We start from the raw sequence: 26,185 nt of genomic DNA, 5'->3' as shown, positions 1-26,185 counted from the left end.
TGACACAAGTCAGTTTTGGGAGGAAATAAACCATTAGAGTCTCACAAGATTTTGCTCTAGATCCACCCCTGGGAAGACCAGGATATCCAGACATGGTGTAAGATATACCCATAAGGTTCCTTTGAAATTTTCTGCACACGAGTATAGTGCAATTAAATTCATTTTGTCTTAATTTTTAGCGGTTAATTTAGCTTAAATTAAAAGCATCACTTGTACGATATAGCGCCGACCTGATGTTCTTCATCTAAGTAAAGCCTGTTCCTCTGACGCTAAATCCTAATGAAATATACCTAAGTAAGAAAAAAAAAATAAAATAAAATACTTTACAAACAATTTGGGCTAGATCTTTATTTTTTCTAATTAATTCAGTTTTCATGCAGTTCTAGGTCTCACTGCCTATTATTTTGGTTAAAAGAATGTTTAGGAGGAATTAAAGTGGATGTCTCATCCCCATTTTGTCTGAGACTCGGTCATGATAATGAAACTCAAAAGACATCATCAACCCCAGGAACTCTTGCATAAAAGAAATTTCGAAAAGATATGATGCCAATTTAGATTTCAAAACTTTTAAAAAATAAGCAAAAAATTCTACAAATAAAACGAATGCCGATCAATTGACGTCACACTGTCGATCAGTTTTCGGCGGCACGCCACCGCCGAGCATAACTGCGTCCCCCACCTCCATATTTTATTTCGCAGCGGCTTTTGGGACTACTTTGGAGGGGGGGGGGGCTAAAAACAAATCAAGACACTGTATACTCAGGTTACAGTTTCAGAGCATTTTGAGCGGAAAATTGGTCAAAATCTACTATGTATATCCAAATTCTCAAAAAAGCATATCTGTTAGTTGTCACGAATTTCTAAGGCTACTAAATGTAAACTTTCCAGGAATTTCAGGGGGATTTGTTTTTATATCTTGTTTATCCTTTGTGCTAAGATTGTCTTAGGTTACGATTCCTTCATTGAGGCATCTCGCGGAGTACATTTTAGTAGATCAGAGCTATTGGAAACACTTTTTTTTATGTTTAAGGAGATTTGTATGTCATATTAAAATGACGTAAACATAACCATAAGATATATTTTGCTCTTATGGGTAATTTACCATATTTCCTTGGCTTGGTTAACAATTTTGCAGGTTACAAAACCTTGCATGAGACTACACATAATCAAAATTTAGCAAGTCAGAATTATACTCGGCCATTAGGTGCATCCATAAATGTATTCATTATCTCTAGACAGGTTTCTATGGGTAAACTAAATATTTTTCTGGAGTTCAGATGAAATCACTGTAAATTATGATGCCTCCAGTAATTTTAGTGTCAAATGTGAGAAGTAGCTAGGCTAAAAGAATTCATTATTTCGTTTTGTCGACTTATTAACAATGAAAAAGAAGCAGATATGGTCAGCAGAACACAGCAGATATTGCAGCCCAGTTCTACTACAGGACACTCAATCTGAAAGAACTGGCCTTTTAGCTCTTGCTGCCTCAGATATTTCGCTTTATGATCCTTGAGTTACGACATTCTTCTCCACTAAGTGGTTATTTCGGAGCGAATCTCTCTCTCGACCGCGTTTCTCGAGACTTCTTACAACATAGTAATTCAGACATTACTCCGTTCTACAGACCCTACGAAGCTCGCCAACTTACCTCCAAGCTCCGCACTTCTGACAGTCCTCATCTGTGCAGTAACTGTAAATCCGTACAGCACAGTAAAACTTTTCCGGACAGTTACTGCCAGAAACATTGATGATCAGTTGGTCAAGTATATTAGTAGATATGGTTTACCTCATGAAATCCTCACAGATCTAGGACAAAAATTTCTTTCATCTGCACGAAGCCTTACACAGGTCGTGTGATTTCTCCCATCAAGACATCCATTTATCAGCAAAAGCGAACAGAATGACAGAGCGACGTAATGGAACACCGATTACCATGCCAGTAGATTTTTTCAAAGGGAACCACTATCATGACACAAGTACTTCCCCGTGGTCCTTTTCACATGTACAGAGACGGTTCACTCCAGTACGAGATTCTTCCCGTTAGAATTACTTTTTGGTAAAAATCCTTGGGTGTTCGGAGTTGGCTCTTGGGTGTTGAAACTTCTAAAGAATTGGTGAAACACGTCACTGACTGAAGGAAAAAGTTAGCTGAGTTTCACCGAACTGCATACAAAACGAAATTGTTAACAGCTGATAAAAGAAAGTGCTGGTACGAAGGGAAGGAAAAACTAAAGTTATTCATGGCTGGTGAAGAAGTGCTGCTGCTTTAGGCAGCAAAGAATTCAGCGTCTCTTGAAGAGGGTGTTTAAAGTCCTGAAACAAGCGGTTCCAGTCGAATACGAAGTTGAGCTTAGCGGGTCGCGAAAAAAGTCAGAAATCTTCTAAGCCAATTTGTTTCGTCCATTCTTCCATCAGTCATAAATTACCTATATTCTTCGTTCCTGAAATTTACTCTTGCTCTCAGGGAAAAGAATTAACTTTCATTCTCTCGGAGCAAAAAAAAAAAAAAAATAATAAATCATGCAATAAAAATGAAATTATAAATGATATATTGATAGATTTCTCTCATGATTTTTGTATTTTTAATGTAATTGCCCCATTTATTTTCGCGGGCTTGCTTTCAAACTTATCCCTATGAAGCAAATACCTGCGACTATGCCTGATTGGCTCTCGCATCCATTTTCTAATAGGGAAGAGACATTTTTCTGGAGGTTGAGGGGGTGGGCAGTGGTGTCATTTGAAGAGGTGGCAGGGGACAGGTGCAATAATATAGCAAACGAAGGTTGTAGCAAGGTAGGGGGTTAGGGCTTGAACGACCCCCCCTTAAGAAAAAATATTTCTGCAACTCGTAAATTGGTCGTAAAACAGAGGGGAAAAGACTATTTCTCTTAAAAAAACAAGAAAATATTTCTCTGACTAGCAAATTATTTTAAAGAATGCATATAAGACGCTTAACGATACCATACCACTCCTACCCAAACAAAATAATTTTGGTAACCTTTTCCCCGAATTAAAATTCATCTCCCCCCCCCTAAAAGCAGCAACAACTGGGTATGGCCCTGATTCAAATATGTCTCAATTTGCACACATTTTTGAAATTCCAAGGGCAGAACCAAATACTCAGTCCACTGGCACTCTTGTGACTGCTCTACGTCAAGGTCAAATACAACCCTAGAAATTGTTCTTGTTTGCAATACAATTTAACCTGAAAAAACCCAATGAAATCCAAGACCGTGAGCCTGATATTACTCTAGCTGAAATTCTTAACGCACTTAGTACGCACAAAATGAACAGAAATTTCGGATGAGAAAAATAAAAACAAACATTTTCAGACAAGAATTAGTAACGGTAAAAAAGGATTTGGTTCAACCTTATAATGATGAAACCCACGGCTTCTAAGTACGGTTAAAAAAGAAGGACAACGAGAAAAGAATAATAATAAAAGTAACATATATTTTACTTTATCCAGCCAAAACAGTAGACTGAATTTTAGATCAAAGCAAAAAACATCATTCGCAAACACAATCAGAATAAAACCAGCAAAAGTCATCCAAATTCAGTGCCATATTCAGTCTCTTAACTTTTCCTCAATTTATCTCCAGAGCTGACAATACTAACAGTTAGCTCTTTGTTTGCGGCAAGTTTGTTCTCCATGACTCTTTTCGGACTAGGAATATCAGACGTTCTACCTGCAATAGTGTTTTCAGGAATATTTACATTTAATAGTTGCGTTAGTCGTCTTTGTTGCAAGAGAGAGGGGTTAGGGATTTCTCGAACACTAGAATTTAAACTCAATCTCGGATTTGACGTTGATGTAACTCTTGCATTTTGTTGCAACTCAACAAACTGACGAAGGTTCCCTCTGACTGAATCATTGCTTGACTTGTTATATTTAGCTTTCGGTTTTATCACATTTGATGCTTGCGAAGTGACAAAATCTTCTAGTTTATCACAGGGAAGCCTTGAAGAAAGTCTAGGGCTTTCTTTAAAGGATGTAGTGGGAGGCCTGTGACCCTGTATGTGAGCAAGAGCATTCCATGTCAAGATATTTCGTACTCGTTCAAACTCAACAGGGTTTACTAAAGGTGATGTTGTACCACTAGCCTGTTTAGCAGCAGAAGCTGCGTACATCGCAGCTTGCAACTGCTGCATGTGTTGCGTTTGTGCAAGCGCCATAGATTGGAGTATGTGATTCTGAACTGAATTCGGATGACGAGTGCTCATGGTATTGAATGATTGCACAGGAGCATTACCACGGGAAAGTAAAGAAGCTTGTTCAGGTTGATATGACTCTTTGTTCATTGGGTTCATAGAGGTTGATTTTGGGGTAATTCCTCTCTCTTTTATAGCAACAGCAGGTATTTTTGGAACATTGGGCATAAGTATTGTAGATCGAGATGTTTTCTTTTCGGGAGCATTACAACTCAAAATTTTTGCAGACGATGTTTTTTCTGACAAGTCAAGTATCACTGCCGATGATTGAGGAGAGTTGTCTCCATCTTTCAGTGACAATTTCTCTGGTTCATTGTTCCTAACAGCTTCAACAATTCTAACGTCTGGCTTTCTACTACCAGCTAGAGTTTGCACACTCCGTGCAACGAGTGGAGTAGGAATTTCGGATATTGCAATTAGATTTGGCATTGTTCTAATCGGTCCACCATTAGAGACTTTCCTTTTCTTTGACGAAGGCTCACTCTCATATATGCTACTTCTCGAGCCAGTAAAACCGTCACTATCAATACCTTTCTGACAAGGCGTTGGGGAGACATTTTTTTGAACTGTTGATACTAATTCAATACTAGACTTCTCACACACAAGAGAAGGCAGTTCAGGTGCGATAGTTTGTTCTCTACCTGAGATCGACAAGTCTTTGACAGAAGAACCTTTCGAAAGGGCCCTGTCTTTAATTTCTTCCAGAAGTGTGTCAGAAAGAATGTCTGATTTTTTGCGGGTATTTTCTGAGTTTATATCCAGAAACTGTGTTGAAATACAACGGTCCCTTACATTTAATTCTGGAGTTCTTTTATCAACTTCTTTTTCACAACTATTTTCTGTTTCTGTTGACCCCATTTGCTTCTTTGCTGTTTCTATTGTATTCGATACTGTCCGCTTTGGGTCAAATAGACCCCTAGAATCAGTATGATCAGGTCCACAGTTCTTTTTTATTTTTCTTCTTAGGCTGTTATTCTTTGATTCAACACGGAATTTGCCCGATGCTTTAGTGTCAATCTTCGCAAGAGGGGGTAAAAACAAATGATCAGATCTCGAAGGTTTTAGGTCATTTTCTATCTTATCTAGTTCTCCATTTTTTTTCTCAGATTTCAACCCAAGTTTCACTGCAGAGGCCAAATTCAAATTATTATGGTTGGGCTCTTTTGGACTATCCTTTTTAGATGGAGACATAATTAGATTGAAACTATTGCAACTATTGAATAACTGAGGATTTTTATTCGTTTTCAGTTCATAATGTCCATTGAGTTTTTCTGATTTTACTTTAGCAACCAATTTTAGCCTTTCACTTTGACTAGTTTCATTTAGATGTTTTTTCTTTGACACGCTATTTAGGTCTCTCTTCAAATCCGCCATGTTACAAGTTTCCGGCGCGTGTCGCTTGGCACCACGTGTTTCTCCCAAATTAGCATCAGTGGACAACAGTCTGATAGGAGTTTCGTGACTAATTTTAGCACTTTCCTCTTCACTTGTTTCAACAGCTTTATCTACCTGGCATTCGATCACGGGCGGAGAAGGCTCTGGAATTTCATAATGACATTTGATTTGATAAATCCGATAGAATAGTCGCAATGGCTCCTCCTGAAAAGATAAAATCGTTAGCTCTTTGGATATATCATTTTAAATTCCAATTTAATTTCCCATCAATTTCCCGATTTAAGACAAATAAGTATTGAGGGGAGCAGTGTCGTGTGATGAGAAGGGGAACGGGCCCTATTCTCTATTCTTTCTAAGATGTTTCAGGATTATGATCATTTCTTTAATACAATCCAACATCGACAAATATACAATCCGAATATTCACTAATTTTTTGTTGTTTGTTTTTTGTACGAGCTTGAGCCTCGGAAAATTACGGCTTACCAAAATAAATTCCTACGAGTAAGCAGAAAGGAAAGATCCGTTCTGTTTTTTTTTTAAAGACCAGGACAATAAATGATTGTATTTTTTCTATACTACTTCACTTATTGCAGAGTTTCTATACCCTGAATCACAAAGGCCACAGAATAAATAGTAGAAATTCCAAAGAATACTTTAGCGTAAAGAGCGAGGTATTAGGAGGAGGCAAACCCCTCAATTCGTTTTAAGTTTTAATGGTGCTCCTTACTTTCAGTAGAAAAAACTTTTTCATATTTATTTTTTCATTGTTTTTTTAAATAATGCTGGAAAATCCCCCCTCCTCTTTATGGAAATTCTCTTCCCCCATGACAAATTCCTACACGGAAGGATCCCCCCACGAAGCCCACTCCCCTCAGCCCCTCCCCCAACCAAAAAAGTCCCCCAAAAACATCTGTACACTTCCCAATAACTATTACTATATGTAAACACTGGTCAAAGTTTTGTAACTTGTAGCCCCTCACCCGGGGACTGTGGGGGAGTAAGTCGTCCCCAAAGACGTATTTAGTAGTTTTTTCGACTATGCTGAATAAAACGGCTATCTCAGAATTTGATCCGGTGATTTTGGGAAAAAATGAGCATGGGAGGGGTCCTAGGGGCCCCCAATTTTTTGGTCAGTTAAAAAGGGCACTAGAACTTTTAATTTCCGTTAGAATGAGCCCTCTCGCGACATTCTAGGACCAATGGATCGATACGATCACTCCTGGGAAAAAAAACAAACAAACAAACAAATAAACCCGCATCCGTGATCTGTCTTCTGAAAAAAAAAATACAAAATTCCAAATTTTTGTACATAGGAGCTTGAAACTTCTACAATAAAATTGAAATGCGACTCTTTTGATGTAACTATTTGTATCAAAATTCCGTTTTTTAGAGTTTCGGTTACTTTTGAGCCGGGTCGCTCCTTACTACACAATTTTTGGTTTTCCTAGACGAGATGTTGTTGGTGCAAATATACCTAAGACAAATCTTATGTCACTTTCATAATCACATAGGGACACTTGCTTCTAACCCCTGAGATCAAAAAGGGCTAGTTCAAGAGCAATACTAATTAGAATTAGACAAAATCTGGCGTAGTTTTTCCTGAGCTAGCTAATTGGGTTCACTGACCTAGTGAATAAAAGTTTTTTTTTCAACTCGGTAACTGATTAGTGTTGGCTGAGCAGCATTTTTTGCTAATTGTGGACTTTGATGAGTGCTTACTCAATAATTACTAATTAAGATTTTTTGGTTTTTCTATTTTTAATTCTGCTAATTTTCGATTTTATGTGTTTGTTAATTTTTTTGGTAGATCCAGGATTTCTAAAAGGGGGTATGGGTTAAATATTAGCCAATACGGAAATTTCCAGTGCTAATTTCTGATCAACGCTGCAACAGAGAAAGAGCCGGAATTTCATAAACAGCGGGAGAGGGAAGTGCCAGGACTATTTTAAAATTTCGATAGTAATATTGGTACTAAATAGATAGTAAAATTGGTACTTAGATAGTAGTAATACTATCTAAAGGGTTTTAGATAGTAATATTGCGCCATGAAGCGTCAAAACTCTTTTTTTCTTGGTAAGGAAAAATATTCTCCTGAGCCATGAAATTTTTTTGGGCCATTAAAAATGTCCTTCGAAATTTGATGTAGGACCATTGTTTTTCTTCTAATAACTGGTGGAATACCCCTATTTAAAACGTCTGTTAAGAACTGTTTGTCGTGAAACTCTTAGTGAGTTTTCAGGAAATATAAGGACATCAAAATAGTTGTATTTATATTATAAGAAGAATATAGGGTAATTCTTGTTGTTATTATTGTTGTTAATATTCTGCCATGAACTTGCAAATTACGTAAAATTTCTCATTAGAACGCATTTTTTTTATGACTCATTAAGTTAGCCTTCACGATTCTTTTCATTATCTTTCGAGTCTCCGGTTACGCGCAAGTTTGGTATAAAATTAGAGCGTTTCAGAATTGTAATAAGATTATTTAAAATCATTTAATCATTCTAATTACCAAGTTTATTGTCAGTTGCTAGTCAAATTTTGTTTTGTTCAGGGCACATTTGGAGCCAGAGCGAGAGGGGGGGGGTATGGCCCCTCACTAAATCCATCAATGGCCTTGCTTGCATAATTTGCTGTACCTTAATTATTAAGCTTCAATATCACATAGTAAAAGACTTTTGCAGATGCCAAAACAATGATTTTAGTCATGCACATTTCTAGGATTTTCTTTTTGGAAAAAGGGAGGAGGCTGAGTTTTTTTTTTCTTTTTATTCTTTACATTCAGTTCTTGTTTTGTCTTGGCATATTTAGCTTTGCTTTATAAGAAATTTGTCCTCGCTTAGGCTTTGAGCGGTAGCTAACATAATTTTATAATATCCCTTTCTGCTTTTGAATATCTTTGTCTTGGGTTAAATATTTGAAAGCTTATTAAGAATTAAGCTTAAATATTTGAACGCTTAATTTGAATGCCCCTTTCTGCTTTTGAATATCTTTGTCTTATCCGCTGGAACTAATCATCGAATTTGGCTTGAGTGCAAAGACCTGAACTGCGAAGTTAGCTGTGAGGGCTTCTCCCTTGAAAATTTTATTCGATATTTTTTGCGCACACACGTGAATATTACGACGTGAATTTTAAGAATCGTGAAATCAACGGACATTCCAACCAAGGAAAATAAAGTATCAAGTAATTATTTTAGTTTTGTTAGTTTAAATATTTCATTATCTCCTTTTTTGAGCAAAGAGGCAAAATTTTTAAAACTAGTATCTCATTATCTCCTTAGTGTAAAATTAGTGATTGTCCCCAGTACACCAGACAATAAAAATCAAACCAATATCAATAAACATATGTGAGAAAAAGGAAGCGGCTAAATTTAACGTAGCTGCAAGTCTGCATTCATGCCGACCATATGGTTTCCCTTAAAATTTTCTTTTATAAAACTATGGAACTAAAATATCAATGCGAAGCGCCAAACTTTCTAATCAAATGTCATCCCGTTATGGCACTGTTCAAATAAAACTTATTTTGACCTTAATTATCCTTATAAATTCATTCTTTGTTATTCTTTCCATTCTCAAACCAACATTATCTTTACATTGTGCATTATTACAGAGAGACCAATGATTTTCCTTTTTAATTTTATCTCTTCAACGCATTACGTTCTTCCTTATCCCATGAAAAATCTAACGTCGCTTGTGTGTCTCTTGCTTTATATGTTCTCCGGATATATATGGTTATATATGGATCCCAGTTGTATATTGGTTATATATGCATCCCGGTCCGGCTTTGTCTAATGGTTGAGAAATGAGATGATCGTACTGTCTAGATATCTCTACTGTGATCAAAGGCAAGTGGAGGGCAATCAGTCCCCCTTCTACGCCTCTTTACCTCAAAGATAAAAATTTTTTGAGATAGTTATTTTGTTCTGCATAGTCAAAGGTCCAATAACTATTCCTCTGGGGATGACAATCCCTCCACAGCCCTTGAGGGAAGAGCTGTAAGTTATGCAACTCGCCCACTTTTTACATATAGTACTTATTATCAGGAAAGGGGGTATGTTCGACCCACGATGTCCAAAAAGGCGAAGGAAATCAGGTGAAGCTTTCAGGGAATGTTGATAGGAGTGTCGAACTAAATCAAAATACACTCTGTACATGTAACTTGTCAAAAGGGCATGTCTCGGGAATGACGAGGGAGATGATCAATTGACCAAAAGGCGAAAATTTCAGGAATTGACGTAAAAATTTCAGCATATTTTGAGGCGGAACTTAATCTAAGTTAAAGCATAGTATGTGCATACAGGTTGTCAGAAGAGCGCATCAGCATTATTTTAGGTACGGCTTGGAGTATTAGTTTGAAGCTTCCATGGTATGATGAGGAGGATAATCAACAGACCAACAGGTAATATACGCATAATACTGCTACTGCTAATACTCCTACTATTGGAACTACTACTAACACCACTACTTATAATCCTACTGCTACTACTATGACTACTACTACTACTGCTAAAGCTAAGGGTATGAAAGCGAAAATCTTAGGGATGGCTTGGAGTATTTAGTTGAAACTTGTGGGCTTGTTGTGGGGGATGTTGAACTAACCAAAAGGCAATATTTACATGCTACTTCTTCTACTACTGTGACTACTATTACTACTAAAACTAAACGTATTAAGGTGACAATCTCAGGGATGTTGAGAGGATGCTGACCTAATTCAAAACATACTATGTGTGTACAGGTTGTCAAAAAGACGGCTCTGCATTGGCCCAGGAACTGCTTAATGTTTATGAAGTTGAAACCTTCAGCGTATGTTTAGGGGGATGTTGAAAAAAAACACAAAACAAAGACTTTCATGGGATTTTGGGGTGCATGTTGAATAAAATCAAAACGTACTATATATAGATAACTTCGAAGACCACACTGCCTTTCCATGACGAAAGTAAAACAGTTCAAAATAGGGATGATACCTTTTTATTGACAGTGAAATATAAAATTATTTAACTGGATATTTCGAACACATATACAGTGTTCATCATCAGCAGTAAAACTAGTAGTTTTACTGCTGATGATGAACACTGTATATGTGTTCGAAATATCCAGTTAAATAATTTTATATTTCACTGTCAATAAAAAGGTATCATCCCTATTTTGAACTGTTTTACTTTCGTTAACGTACTATATGCATGAAGACTGTCAAAAGGGCGTATCAGAAATATTACAGGAATGGCTGAGGGTATTAATCTTTCAAGGCTACTACAAATACTACTAGTACTACGAATATGGCAACTACTACTTATACTACTACTACTACTATCACTATTGCGATTATTGACGACTGACTGCTGGCGTTTGTGACTACCTGCGAATGCGAAAGCTTAAGACCGTGACTCCAACTATTTGTGACTGCGACTGTGACTGCTTGGAAATGCGATTGCGACTATATGCGATTTCTACTACTACTACTGTTACTACTATTTCTACTGCTACTACTACTAACTACTACTTCTACATCAACAACAACTACTACTACTATTGAACTAAATCAAAGCAGTTTAAGCACATCGACCATGTCAAAATGGCACAGATACAGTATCTCAGTGATGAAAGAGTTAAAGCTTTCAGGTAAAATTGAGGGGGATGCAAAACTAAGTCAAAATAAAGCATGCTAAACCAGATTGTAAAACGTATGTCTTTACAATATCCGAGGAAAAAAACATAACTTTGGACCTTCAGAGTAGAGTTTTGGGGATGAAAAACTAAATCAAAAGACACTATGGATCCATTTTTATCCATATATTATATCTATGATACCTCCGGAACGGCTAGGGGTATTAAATTAAAATTCTCGGGGCTTGTTACGTGGGATGTCGAACTAAATACAAATGAAATAAGTACATCAAAGGTTGTCAAAAGGGTGTATCTGCAATGTCTCAGGAAAAATTACGGGAATTAAGCTGAAAATTTCAAGACATTTAGAGGGGGGATAGTTGCTTAACATATGCCTATACTTAAGGGTGTAAGTACAACGGCTGATGGTTGTTAGAATCCCATCCGTTCTATATATATATATATATATATATATATATATAAATATACTGCAAATCGAGTTTTGGCCTTTAGAAGTGATGGGGGGGGGTGCCCGCCCTATTCCTTTTAGCTTCTGCTCGTTTTGTGTTTGACTTGGTTATTTATTGTAATTTCTGCTCGCTTTAGGTTTCATTTATTTATTGACGATGATCTATGGTAGTTTTACGCTTAAAATTATTTGACCTTATTAATGCTGATCTTTGATTTAATGTAGATCCTTACTTTTCTGTGGAAAACGTCTTATGTGGGAAATTTTTTTTTTTTATTCCATATAGGGCAAAACAAGGACTGAGATTCATCAAAGTTTTAACGCTTTTTAAGTCAAAATCAAGGAAATTAAAATTCTAAAATCCAGAAAGTTGTGAACTACGCTACATTAGAAGCAACTATGATTTGAGTACAAAGCAAATGGAGACAACTCCATATTAATCAAGACAAGGGATTACTGCCCTCCATCGTAGGTTCTACTTCTGCTCTATTGAATCCTAAAAAAATGCAAATAAATATTTGTTAACCCCGTATTTAAATTTTTCAAGAAGGTTTCCTGCATTACTTTGGGGTAGGGAATCCCTCCTTCTTATCCCCCATGCAAGTCTTTAAATCAAATAAAAGCTTATCTTAAAACAAATAATATCTTTCCCATAATTATAATCAAGCTGTTCATGGTAGTAAAGAATGGCCATTGTCAACAATATGAAGCTAAGAATTATGTAGTTCTTATTGCAAGATAACTAACTTTAAGTAAAGTTATTTGTTTAATCGAGGTTATCCTAAAAGCTATTAAGGTCGTAATATTTATTTAACAAAACTATAAAAATTTAGTGATCTTCGAGAAACTGCGGAATTTATTAACGAAGAAGTAGAATTGCTAAATAATAACAATAATAATAATAATAGTAAAAAAACAACAAGGGTATGAGCCCTGCGAACTTGCATGTATCAAATGTTAATAGAAAACCATAGTTGTATAATAAAGTATGTCTTAAAACTCTGTGTTTAAGGAAAGGGACAAATACAAACACATCATCCAGTAAGATGTAATAATTTAGGAATGTAGTAAGATGTAATAATTTAATCACAAGAAGATTTAATAATTTAGGCCACATGTTCAAGCGGTTCAAGAGATAAAAAAACGCCTTAGATAAAGAATGATTAATTTAAAATTGAAAAAAACATAAGCTCTTTTTTTGCTTTTGAATGTTCTCAAAGTGTCCATCTTCAAAAACAGAAGTTGAAATTGGAACCGACGTTGAATAGAGAACAAAGAATCAGTCTGTAACGTATAGATAATCTATTGCCCTCCCTTTCCGAAAAAATCCTATATATATTTTTTTTTAATTTCTGGGCCCTCTTTATTAAAATTGTCAAATATTGTTTTAGTTATTCATTATTGAGATTCATTGAAATTCAGCTTTCTTATTAACATCCCCCTCCCGAAACACACAAATCCCGCAGACGTGCCTGATCAGGATTTCTCTTTCAGTAATAGACATACAACCTACTAGTGGAAATTCAATCAAGTTTCAAAGTAAATACACCAGATTTAAAACTATAATTTTAGTAGCATATTAGGTAATAGGGAAAATGTATAATGGAGAGAGAAATAAGCAGTATTTTGGAGTGTAAGTATTGTTATTTTTCAGAGCTTTCTCTTATTCCTGTCTGGTGTTGTATCAAACTGAAGATATTGAACCTAATACGAGAACTCCTTTTTGAGCTGGTAGTGAGCTAAATAGCCAGAAGTTCTGATTCTACGAACGTGTAACATTTATAACACCATTCATAACACCTCCTTTCTACAATGGTCCCCATGACTTTCTGCAATGGTTCACTAGACTCTCGTCCAATTATTTGATTTTTTTATGGAAGCGATTTCCTTTCTTCATCGTTTCAAGTTTGAGGGAACAGTCTGTTGAGGCTAGGACTGAACAAAAAGAAAATCCCCATCTCCTAGAGAGAGGACAAATTGAATTCTAAACAATTCTTCACTCTTGGCGATCTTTCCTGTAAAAAAGATCTAAGTTTTTAAACTAGAGGGAGGAATAATTCAAGAATCTCTTGTCGTAGTCAAATTAATATATTTTCTTCCAGATAATTATACTAATTATTTCCTCAATGAACAAAGCTCTATCCCAGTTAATTAAAAATGAACTAAATAATATTCCAGATAAATTATGTTTTGAAATCTAAGACTAATTGCAACATTTATTCAAGTAAAAAAAGGGCTTGAAACCTGCCAAAATATGAAAAACAGACGATAGCCTCTATTTCCCATCAGCTCATATGTACATAAATGACGCCGCATTATACGCTTAAATACTATCTACATATGGAAGAAGAATTTTGGCTGGAATTAAAGTTATGCAAAATATAGAATTGATGTTTGTTGCAACTTATTTTCCCAGGATTTGTCCTTCTGGTTACTATTGAAGGGGGGTAGACTCCACTGAATTATTAGATTTTAGTGATAGGTTCAGAGAATGATCCAAATAATTTATCTGATAATAACAAGGAAAATAACAAGCAAATATTCAAATACTGTAGTTCTAGAGGGTATATTACAGTCTTAAAAAAGATATAAAAAACCCTGAAAATCACTTCTTCTTTTAGAGTATATGCCAAATGAAAAAGAATCTGGACGGTGTCCTTTTGGAAATCCATGTTGACTAACGGCTGGATTATCTGTGTAATCGAAGCAAACTGCCTATGCTATAACGATTGTATTTTTAAATTGAGTATTATTTTTTTCTTAAATTGTATATTAGTATTAGTCGAGTACACAGTAGTTTCATCTTTTACGTCTATATTTCATATTTTACATTTTTCTTTTTGTATTTCTATACAATTTTTGTATTTTTTCCTTTGTGACGTTGAATAGCCAAGGCTCAGGGAGTTTTTTATCGGTGTTTTTGGAAGAATAAGAAGACAACTCTGCAAACAAAGATTAGAATATTGGAAGCTACAGCGAAGACAATGATCTAATATGATTCTGAAGCATGGGCGCTCCGAAAAACGAAAGAATATTTGCTAGATGTTTTCAAGAGAAATTGCCTACGGATCGTTGTGGGTACCCGACAGACTGACCGTATTTCAAACAGTAGGCCGTAGGAAAAGTGTTCTTTAATCCCGTTTTCTAGGGCTATATTGAGAGAAAGGTTGAGATGGCTAGGGGACGTTCTACCAATGAAGGATGACAAATTTAAAAAGATTGTCCTTTTGCGCCAACCTTCGAGGGCTAAACGGAAAGTAGGTCGTCCGTGGTTGGAGCGGGAGGATGTCGGAAAGAAAGATTTAAGGGAAATGGGAACTTCCTGGGAGGATGTAACGAAGGAGGCTTTCAATAGATTGGTATAGAGGAGGAGTGTGCGTAGCTGTGTTGGCCTCAGGCCGCTTGATGTTGCGGTGAAAGCTTTTAGTAGTAGTGGTTGTAGTAGTATATCTGTACTCTTTTCTATTCATAGAAATCTTGCTTTGAGTTTCTTGCTTCCATCAATTCTATCAATAGGACCACTAGTTTGAAGGAGTAGATAATACATCAACCCGAGAACTATCAAAGGACTGGACAAGTGACCTTCAGATGAAAGAGAAATAGACTTGGCACAGGAGCATAGGCTAATACACTTCCACAGTTATTCTGGCCGTTACTAAATTCGACTCAGATATTAGATATCCCTACAAAATAAACAGTTACCACAAACAATTATTTGTAAACTTCGTTTTTTTTAATAAGCTTTAAGATCTAACTTACTCAAATTCTCCGAGTTAAATTAGGTAGGTAGGTAGGTAGATTTTATTTGTATGCACAATTTAAAAATAAATAAAAATGACACTACTAATAAATTATTGCAGCAAAAAGAAAGTCCTAAGGACTTGTGCTGCAAATTCTATTGTGATGTATATCTTATAAATAAATATCTGTACATAACAGCTCGTGATTATCCACCTAGCCTATCTTATATATATAAAAACAACAACATATACACATGAACACTATACAACAAAACAGTCCTATTAATTATTTTTACCGGTTTCAGCCCCTACCCCATCCCAAAAAACTGCGAAAGAAAAAAAAAACATCAAAAACCTCCCACCTATCAAGATCTATTAGTTAGATAAAATGTTTTCAATTTATTTTTAAACCTATATGAAGTGACATACTCCTTGATGCTAGACGGCAGATTATCAAACAGTTCGTGGTAACGAACTGTAGTAAGAAGCGACCCGGCTCAATAGTAACCAAAACTCTAAAAAATCGAATAGAAAAAAAATTGAAAAAATTGAATAGAAAAAAAATTGAATTCAAAAAATTGAATGAAATTGAATTTGATATCAATAGCTACATCCAAAGAATCGCATTTTAATGCTGATTTTAAATATATAAGTTTCATCAAGTTTAGTCTTACCCATCAAAAGTTACGAGCCTGAGAAAATTTGCCTTATTTAGGAAAATAGGGGGAAACACCCCCTAAAAGACGTAGGATCTTAACGAAAATGACACCATCAGATTCAGCGTATCAGAGAACCCTACTGTAGAAGTTTCAAGCTCCTATCTACAAAAATGTGGAATTTTGTATTTTTTGCCAGAAGACAAATCACGGGTGCGTGTTTATTTGTTTTTTTTGTTTTTTTTTTCCCCCAGGGGTCATCGTATCAACCAAGTGGTCCTAGAATGTCGCAAGAGGGCTCGTTCTAACGGAAATGAAAAGTTCTAGTGCCCTTTTTAAATGACCAAAAAATTGGAGGGCATCTAGGCCCCCTCCCACGCTCTTTTTTTCCCAAAGTCAACGGATCAAAATTTTGAGATAGCCATTTTGTTCAGCATAGTCGAAAACCATAATAACTATGTCTTTGGGGATGACTTACTCCCCCACAATTCCTGGGGGAGGGGCTGCAAGTTACAAACTTTGACCAGTGTTTACATATAGTAATGGTTATTGGGAAGTGTACAGACGTTTTCAGGGGGATTTCATTTTGTTTGGGGGTGGGGCTGGGGAGAGAGGGCTATGTTGGAGGTTCTTTCCTTGGAGGAATCTGTCATGGGGGAAGAAAAATTCAATGACAAGGGCGCAGGATTCTCTAGCATTACTATAAGAAAACAATGAAAAATAAACATGAAAACGTTTTTTCAAATGAAAGGAAGAAGTAGCATTGAAACTTAAAACGAGCAGAGATTATTACGCATATGAGGGGTTCTAAAAATACTTTAGCATAAAGAGCGAGGTATTTAGGAGGAGATAAATACCTTGCTCTTTATGCTTAAGTGTTTTTAGTAATTTCAACTATTTATTCTACGGCCTTTCTGATTCAGGGGTCATTCTTAAAGAATTGGGACAAAACTTACGATTTAGTGTAAAGAGCGAGGTATTAACGAGGGTACAAACCCTCTCGTATACACAATAAAAATATAAGGTTATGAAAGTTTGTTACGTAAGTTAATTCTTAAGTTACGTATATTTTTTACTAATAAAAACGTTCGTTAAAAATTAAAAGTTCTAGTTGCCTTTTTAAGTAACCAAAAAATTGGAGGGCAACTAGGCCTCCTTCTCCACCCCTTATTTCTCAAAATCGTCTAATCAAAACTAAGAGAAAGCCATTTAGCAAAAAAAAAGAATTAATATACAAATTTCATTTTAATAATTTATGTGCGGAGAGCCAAAACCAAACATGCATTAATTCAAAAACGTTCAGAAATTAAATAAAAAAAAAACTAATTTTTTTAGCTGAAAGTAAGGAGCGACATTAAAACTTAAAACGAACAGAAATTACTCCGTATATGAAATGAGTTGTCCCATCCGCAATCCCTCGCTCTTTACGCTAAAGCTTTTAATTGTTTTAAAAAGTAGAATTGTGGCAAAGAGTCAAACTTTAGCGTAAAGAGCGAGGGATTGCGGAGGGGACAACCCATTTTATATACGGAGTAATTTCTGTTCGTTTTAAGTTTTAATGTCGCTCCTTACTTTTAGCTAAAAAAATTAGTTTTTTTTTTATTTAATTCCAAACAGAACGCCCCAGATTATGAACCACATATAATGATCTGACTGTTTTTCTTTTTTCATGGCTTAAAAATTGTGAATTTCTTGTATCATAATTATGGTGCTCCTGATTCATGGAAAAATATTCATGAAAAAACTCAGAGAATATATGTTTCATAAAAATTGATGCTTGGTAGTCACGAACCTGACCAATATTTAAAACATTACACAGGAAAAGCTGGCAATATTTCTGGATTCTACCTGCTCTTTTATGTCCGCAATCGATCGAATGCTTTTATTTTGCAAAATTTGGATCCTTTTATAATTAGAAAAAATTGCTGGCCCAATGAACGCAACCTTAATCTATATAACGATGAACACGGGTAAAATAAATGATTTTTAAAATCTTCAATTGAAAGGTTATTTTTACTCGTCTCAGAATTCCTAGACCCCTGGATATTTTCGCACCAATAACACTACAATGCTTTTTCCAACTAATATTATTGTCTAAATAAAACCCCAAATACCTAATTTCAAAAACTTGTTTAATGGGTAAACGTCCACAAAATATGTTATTATTATCACCTACCTGTTCTACTAAATATAATATAATTCGTTTTAGAAGCATTAACTGCCAGGGAACTACCAACTGTAAAACTGCGTAAACGTTCAAGTGCTAAGTTAGCCTTATGTACAACCTCCACAAAACAACTACCAATTACTGTAATCGCAGTGTCGTCCGCAAAAAAGATCAGTGCCTTATCTCCAACATGTGAACCCAGCGAATTAACATAAATAAGATAAAGTAGAGGTTCCAGAACGGAACCTTGAGGCGCTCCACACTTAACACCGAACTCTCTGCTTAATATATCTGATAAATCAACTTTGATAGTGCAGCCATAAAAGTGCGATGAAAACTATTTTACACAAGTACTACCTAACTCAAAACCGCTTAGTCTACTTAGAAGAGTATTAAATTCAACGGTGTCAAAAGCCTTACGAAAATCTAAAAAAAAAAAGTTAAAAGAACCAGATTATTTTAAAGAGTATTATCAACAAAACTTAAAAATGGTGTACTGCATGACTAGTGGAATGTTTACTTCTCAAACCAAACTGTCCATAATAAAATATTTTCTTTGAATCCAAAAAATCATACAACCGCTTATAAACAAATTTTTCATAAATTTTACTAAATAAAGGTAAACTCGAAATCAGTCGCCAGTTACAGGGGTCTAAGGGGTCCCCACCTTTATATAAAGGTATGATCTTTTACCGTTTCAGTTCTGACGGGAAATGGCCTTTAACAATACACAGATTAATTAAATAAACCAATACCGGCAAAAGATACACGACACAAATTTAAAAACCATTAGGTTCAGTCCATCTACACCAGAAGAATTTGATTTTAGACCACAAAAAATTTTTTCAACTTCTTCAACTATACATGGTAAAAATTCAAACCCATCTTTCATGCTTAAAGGAGGTGTGTTACGATTGTCGGCACCACCACCTCTAGACACTTCATTCTGTATATCACTACTAATCTTGGAAAAACAATCACCCATGTAATTTGCTATTTCTAATTTATCACCAGTAATTCTTCAGTAATTATTGATTTTTAATTCGGTTATAATCGTATCTTTTTTGTCACATCTTATCACTTCACAGACGATTCCGCGTGTTAAATACGAAAATAATGAGATAAGGTACAATTTACTTCCTATCCTTTTTCATTTGGAGGAATATTTATGGCTCAATGTCTCAAGGGAGAAAACTCTAAACACTAAAACAATATTCTTTTGAGAAAAAAAAAAGAAATAGCGAGGTTAGATGTTTACAGGAACTGAAATAACCCAAAATATGAGAAGGCCCAACCCCCCCCCACCCGAATTTGGTGAATAAACGAGAGCTAAGAGCTCATATGGCACTTGTGACGAGGCCAGAAGAGCCAAGAGCTCATTTGGTATGAGCTCTGGCAAAATTCTAAGAATCAATAGATTGCTTTAAAAGGAAAATCAGAAGGTTAATGCCAGTCGGGATTTAAAATAAGAGCTCTCAGTCACGAGGTCCTTCTAAATATCAAAATTCATTAAGATCCGATCATCCACTCGTAAGTTATAAATATCTCATTTTTTCTAAGTTTTTCTCTCCCTTCAGCCCCCCAGATGGTCGAATCAGGGAAAAAAAGCTTTATCAAGTCAATTTGTGCAGTTCCCTGACACGCCTACCAATTTTTATAGTCCTAGCATGTCCGGAAGCACCAAACTCGCCAAAGCACTGAACCCCACCTCCTAACTCCCCCAAAGAAAGCGGATCCCGTAAGATTACGTCAATAACGTATCTACGACATTTGCTTATTCAATCCACCAAGTTTCATCCCGATTTCTCCACTCTAAGCGTTTTCCCAGATTTCCGGTTTCCCCCTCTAACTCCCTCCAATGTTGACAGATCTGGTCGGGATTTGACACAAGAGCTCTGAGACATGATTTCCTTCTAAATATCCAATTTCATTAAGATCCGATCACCCCTTCTTAAGTTAAAAATACCTCAATTTTTCCAATTTTTACAAATTAACATCCCCCCCCCAGCTCCCCCAAAGAGAACGAATCCGTTCCAATTATGCCAATCAAGTATCTATAACTTGTGCTTATTCTTCCCATCAAGTTTCATCTCGATCTCTTCACTCTAAATGTTTTCCAAGATTTCCAGTTTCCAATATTTCTGTTTCCCCCCCTCCAACCCCCTATGTCCCCGGATCAGATCCAAATTAAAAATGGAGCATCCGAGACATAATATAGATTTCCAGTTTCCAATATTTCTGTTTTCCCCCCTCCAACCCCCTATGTCCCCGGATCAGATCCAAATTAAAAATGGAGCATCCGAGACATAATATCCTTCTATATATTAAGTTTCATTACGATCCGATCACCCATTCATAAGATAAGGATACCTCAATTTTCACGTTTTCCAAGAATTCCGGTTTCCCCCTCCAACTCCCCCCAATGTCACCAGATCTGGCCGGGATTTAAAATCAAAGCTCTAAAGCACAAGATCCTTCTAAATATCACATTTCATTAATATTCAATCACCCGTTCGTAAGTTGCAAACACCTCATTTTTTCTAATTTTTCCGAATTACTCCCCCTCCCAACTCCAACAAAGAGAGCGGATTCGGTCCGGTTATGTCAGTCATGTATCTTAGACTTGTTTTTATTCTTCCCATCAAGTTTCATCCTGATCTCTCCCCTTTAAGTGTCTTCCAAGATTTCCAATCCCCCCCCCAATGACGTTGGATCCAGTCGGGATTTAAAAAAAGAGATCTGAGTTACGAGGTACTTCTAAATATGAAATTTCATTAAGATCCGATCACTCGTTCGTAATTTAAGATTACCTAATTTTTTCTATTTGTTCAGAATTAGCCCCTCTCCCCCTCCCCCAAATAGAGCGGATCCGTCACTCCCCTCCCCTCAGATAGTCGAATCAGGGAAACGACAATTTCCAAATTAATCTGGTCTGGTTCCTGGCACGGCTGCCAAATTTCATCGTCCTAGCTTATCTGGAAGTGCCTAAACTAGTATGAACCGGGACCGACAGACCGACAGAATTTGCGATAGCTATATATCACTTGGTAGAAAGCAAGTGCCATTAAAAGCTCATTTGACCAATCATAGGCAGCGCAATAGCCCTGCCTAAGCAAAGAACAATGCTGAACCCTAATGAAAAAATTGGACAAGGCTGTATTCAGGGGTGGAAGATAACTAAGTTCGACCTTCTCCTAATTTCTGTTGCCTGTAAATTGGCTTTAAAACTCTAAAATCTAATTGTTTTCAACTTCTCCACTCTAAGTTACTTTTACTTCCTTAGAACACTTCTAGCATCAGACCAGTCTCTACTCTCTTACCAAAGCGCAAGTTAAACTTCAGCGACAGCTCAAACGGAAGCTCAACCGAGTAGAATACCAAGAAGAATTAAAAAAGACAAACATTTTAGAACAAATGACATGACGATAGACATTAAAGATAAACGAACAAAGATTGCAGATGGGCGCAATTATGGATGGGATTTCACATCTTCAATACCTCCTGTTAAAATTGAAGTCTGATGTAAACTAAACTAAAATGAAGATAAACAGTAGCAAACAATATTGATAGAAAAGAAAAATTTAGCATACAGAGTAGGTGGATGGGGGGAGAGAATTCAAACCATAAACTAACTAGTACTTAAACGAAAAAATATATAGTATACTCTGAATATGAGTGAGGCTGCTAACCTCTCAGTCCCTCGTTTTTACTCAAACTTTTAACCAGCGCATCCATGAAAGTATTATCGAATATAATAAATATAAATAATTGAAAATTATAAGTGTTTTATTTATTGACTGTATTTCCAAACATTTGGACTGAAAATAGCTTCGTTTCAAGCAATGATCTCAAGAGCATCAAGATGAAAAAGTCAAATTTTAGCTTGTGTTAAGAGGGATAGCCAACTACCTTCATATTTAGGGGTCATATATATTTTGGTAAGCTCTTTTTTTAACTAAGTGATTATATATGTGATGAAATGTGTTACCTGTGTCCAAGACGTTGCATAAGCAACATCCAATAAATGATACTCCGGTAACAAAAGCTCAGAATGACATAGTATATCCACCTGAAATTTAAAGACTTGAGATAATAGGCTATTCTTAAAAAGAAAAATAAGTTTTCTAAAGATTTCCCTTAAGGTTAAATACAAACTGATTCGTTACAAAAAAAATAAATAAACAAAAAAGTCACTTAAATATATACGGGTGTTAGGGAGATGAAGTGGAAGAACTACTGTTGGGCAATAATTTGATTAAATGTTGTATAAATATACCGCTATTTTTACTTTCAATAATCGATATATCGATTTCGATATTTCTGATCAATTTCTATTCAGATTAACTCTTGGCTTTGTCAAAGTTAAATCGGAAATTATAGTTAAAGTATATTTTGCAACTTGTTTTCAAACTTTGAATAGTATAAAATCAAACAATGAAAACAAACTTCAATTTCATAAAAAAATTTCGTGGAAATCCAGATTTGAAATTACTCGGGCTCCGGATAAAGAAATATAACCCATTGTCTACTTTTGGCTGCTCAAAATCAGTAACATGTCAACGTTTTTCCAAGAGAATCGCTTCTGCCTTTCAGTTCAACTGAAATTAAGCCTAAGCAATAAAACTTGAAACGAGCAGAAATTATCAAACAGTTCGTGGTAACGAACTGTAAGTAAGGAGTGACCCGACGCAATAGCAACCGGAACTCTAAAACAGAATTTTGATACGAATAGATCTATCAAAAGAATCGGCTTTTTATGTTGATTTCAAATGTATAAGCTTAGTCTTATCCATCAAAGCTTATGGGGCTAAGAAAATTTGCCTGATTTTCGAAAACGGAGGGAACACCCCCTAAAAGTCATAGAATGTTAATAAAAATCTCACCATTAAAATTTTTATCATTTTAAAAAGTAGAATTGTCACTAAGTGTCACACTTTAGCGTAAAGACCTAGGCGTTGAGGAGGGGAGAGCCCCTTTCGCATACGGAATAACTTCCGTTCGTTTTAAGATTTTTTTTTAAAAGTTAATTAAGGAATTAAGCCTATTAATTTCAGTATAAAAAATTGTTGTTTTTATTTAATTTCTGAACGTTTTTCAACTAACACAGGTTCGAATTTGGCTCACCTCACATGAAAATTAAAACAAAATTTGCATATTAATTTTTGAAGATTTATTCCTTATATGAAGGGTTGCCCCCCTCTTCAATAACTTGCTCTTTACGCTAAGGATGTCAACACTTTCTAAAAATCTTCCTACTCTAATTAAACGGCCCCCGTGCTTCAGTAGCCCCTCAAAAAATTGGAGAAAACAATCAAACTTTAGAGTAAAGAGCAAGGTATTGAGGAGGTGGCAACCCTTCAAATATAGAATAATTTCTGTTCGTTTTTCAAATAATGCCGGTAAATCTGGCTCACTCCCTATGAAATATAACCCTCCCCCTCATGGAAAACTCCTCAATGGAAATTTCATCCGACATAAAGCACACCTCCCCCCGTCACCAAATTCCCTCCAGAAAGTTCCATCCTCGCTGAGAATTCCCCTCCTTGTAAAACTGCTTGCGGATAATTGTTCAGCCAGAACAATTCTCCTTAGCATTTTTTCATTTGAATAAGACTTTAATCTCTAATCGGTTTCTCGATCACTCCAGAAATGCCCCCTTCCATGGAAATTCTTTCCCGGAAATCGAAACACGTAGAAAATAGCCCCTGGATAATTCCTCCAGAGCATCTTCACATGAAAAATTTGGCGAAGAGAATGTAAGACAATTAAAAAGAATTTTGTATAGTAATTATGTCACCCCAGTGGAACATTTACCCTGGAATATTTGCCTCCAAAAAATTTCCCTCCCTAAGGAAAATTCTCCCTGGAGAAATCCACCCAAAGCAAAATCCTCCCCCCTCGAAAAATGTCTGTATACTTTCCATTAACAAATACTATGGACGAAACAATGAGCAAATTTCATAACTTACAGGCCTCTCCCCACGGACTGTGGGGGATCATTTTACATATAAAGACATAGTCTTTTCATGTTTCAACTAAACTGAACAAAACACCTATCTCAAAATTTTTTTCAGATAACTTTGTAAAAAAAGGGCGTGGGAGGGGGCCTAGTTGCCCTCCGAACTTTTTGGTTACTTAAGAGGACACTAGAACTTTTAATTTCCGTTCGAATGCACTCACTCCCGATCTTCCAGGAACATTATTTTAATACGATCACCCCTGGGAAAAAACAACAACAAATAAACACGTAATTTTTGGGCTCGTAACTTTTTATGGGTACCATTAAACTTCGAACTACAGTTCGTTTCCACGAACTGTTTGACAATAAGAAGCTTTCTTCAAAAGTACTAAAAATTTTTAGCGTACTGAGCAAGGTGTTGAGGAGGAGCAACCCCCCTCAAATACGTAATAATTTCTGTTCGTTTTATGTTTCAATACTGCCCCTTACTTTCAATTGAAAAAAAACTTTTATTTAATTTAATTCCGTATACAAGAGGGATACCTCTCATAAACATTTTTTTTAGTATTTTGAAAAAGTTTCTTATAAAAAGTCAAACTTTACTGTATAAAGCGAAGTGTCTCTCCTCACACATGGTAGAATTTATTTTCGTTTTAAGCAATGTTCCTCCCTAGTTCCGGTTGATTTTTTTATATTTAATTTCTGATCTCTTTCAAATAATGCCGAGAAACCTGCCTCTCTCCTCCATGAAAAATCCCCGCTCTCCGAAAAGAATCCTCCATGTAAAGTTTCTCATGAGTAAAATCTCCCTCCCCCACGATAAATCCATCCCTGCTGAAAATTCCACCCAGAAATTTTCTTGCGGACAATTTCGCCAAAAAAAATTCTTAGGCCTACTTTCATTTAAAAAAAAAAGACTTGTTTTTCATTTACTTCCCAATCTTCTTTCAAATCGTGCTGGAAAAACCCTTCGACAGGAAATTTTCCTGGAAATTCCCTACTCCAAATGAAAAGCTTCTACTATGGAAAATTCTTCAAATGGAGAATTTCTCCCGGGGAAAATTCCCCCGTGGAAAATTTCTCTTACGGTAAATTCTGCCATGATGAATTTATCCCACAGAAAGATTTCTCACGGAGAATTTTTCACGTGGGAAATCCCTCCCTCCCACGCGAAAATCCCCCAGGTAATTTTGACCTCTCTGAAAACTTTCCTTGGATTAAGTCCCCGGATCATCTCTAAACGTAAAATTGAATCGGCAAAGAGAGAGTAATTTCCCTCCCCAAAAATTTCTGTTTACCTACAAATAACAAATACTCTATATAAACATTAGGCAAAATCCCGTAGACGTTCGATCACGTTCTCCCAGGTACAGGGGGGGGATTATGAAAATTTCCCTGGAACATTTCTATACAAATTTCGCATAGGAGTTACGGCAAATTCTCCCGTGTAAACTTCTCCCTTGTAAGTTCATCCCCGGAAACTTCCCTGCCCATAGACAATTCTACCCATGGAAAGTCCCACACAGAAAATTCCCCCTCCCCAAAAATGTCTACCCGACTCGTAAAACGTAACAAAAATGAATGTAAACAAGCTTTTATGTTTTTTAAGTTTTTTGTAAACCCCCCCCCTCGAAGAAAAATCCTGTTAAATCCCTCTCCGAAAAAGAAAACTAGATATGACCCTGTCCAGAGGCAAACTTATTTGATCTTCCAGCTAAAGTGAACAAAATGGATGTCGCAAAATTTTGTTTCGATGACTTATGGGAACAAGGGCATGAGAGGAGGGTTAGCTGCCCTCTAATATTTTTGGTCACTCAATTAGAGAATTAGAGCTTATAAAATTCTTTCGAACGGGCCCTCTCCCAAAATTCTTGGATCATTGGTTTGATGAGATCATTCTGGCGAAAAAAAAACAACAACAAATAAACACAGATCCATAATCTTCCTTCTGACAAAAAAAATACAAAATTCCACATTCTTGCA

At 36.0% G+C, this 26,185-nt stretch overlaps 1 protein-coding gene across 1 annotated transcript in view; it reads right to left on the bottom strand.

Annotated features, from left to right (window-relative positions):
• Positions 1-3,433: 3,433 nt before the first annotated feature.
• The window catches only part of LOC136027572 (polycomb group protein Psc-like), an 86,940-nt gene continuing 64,188 nt past the window's right edge, over positions 3,434-26,185 (bottom strand). Inside the window, exons 8-9 of the mRNA XM_065704952.1 lie at positions 22,232-22,312; positions 3,434-5,811 (exon numbers count right to left, since the gene is read on the bottom strand). Of these exons, the coding sequence (XP_065561024.1) occupies positions 3,577-5,811; positions 22,232-22,312 (2,316 nt within the window). The 3' untranslated portion in view covers positions 3,434-3,576. The remainder of the gene's footprint in view (positions 5,812-22,231; positions 22,313-26,185) is intronic.

Source organism: Artemia franciscana, chromosome 5, assembly GCF_032884065.1.
Source record: "Artemia franciscana chromosome 5, ASM3288406v1, whole genome shotgun sequence".
In the NCBI taxonomy this organism is placed as follows: Eukaryota; Metazoa; Arthropoda; class Branchiopoda; order Anostraca; family Artemiidae; genus Artemia; species Artemia franciscana.
This window is presented reverse-complemented; position numbering and strand designations above follow the sequence as displayed.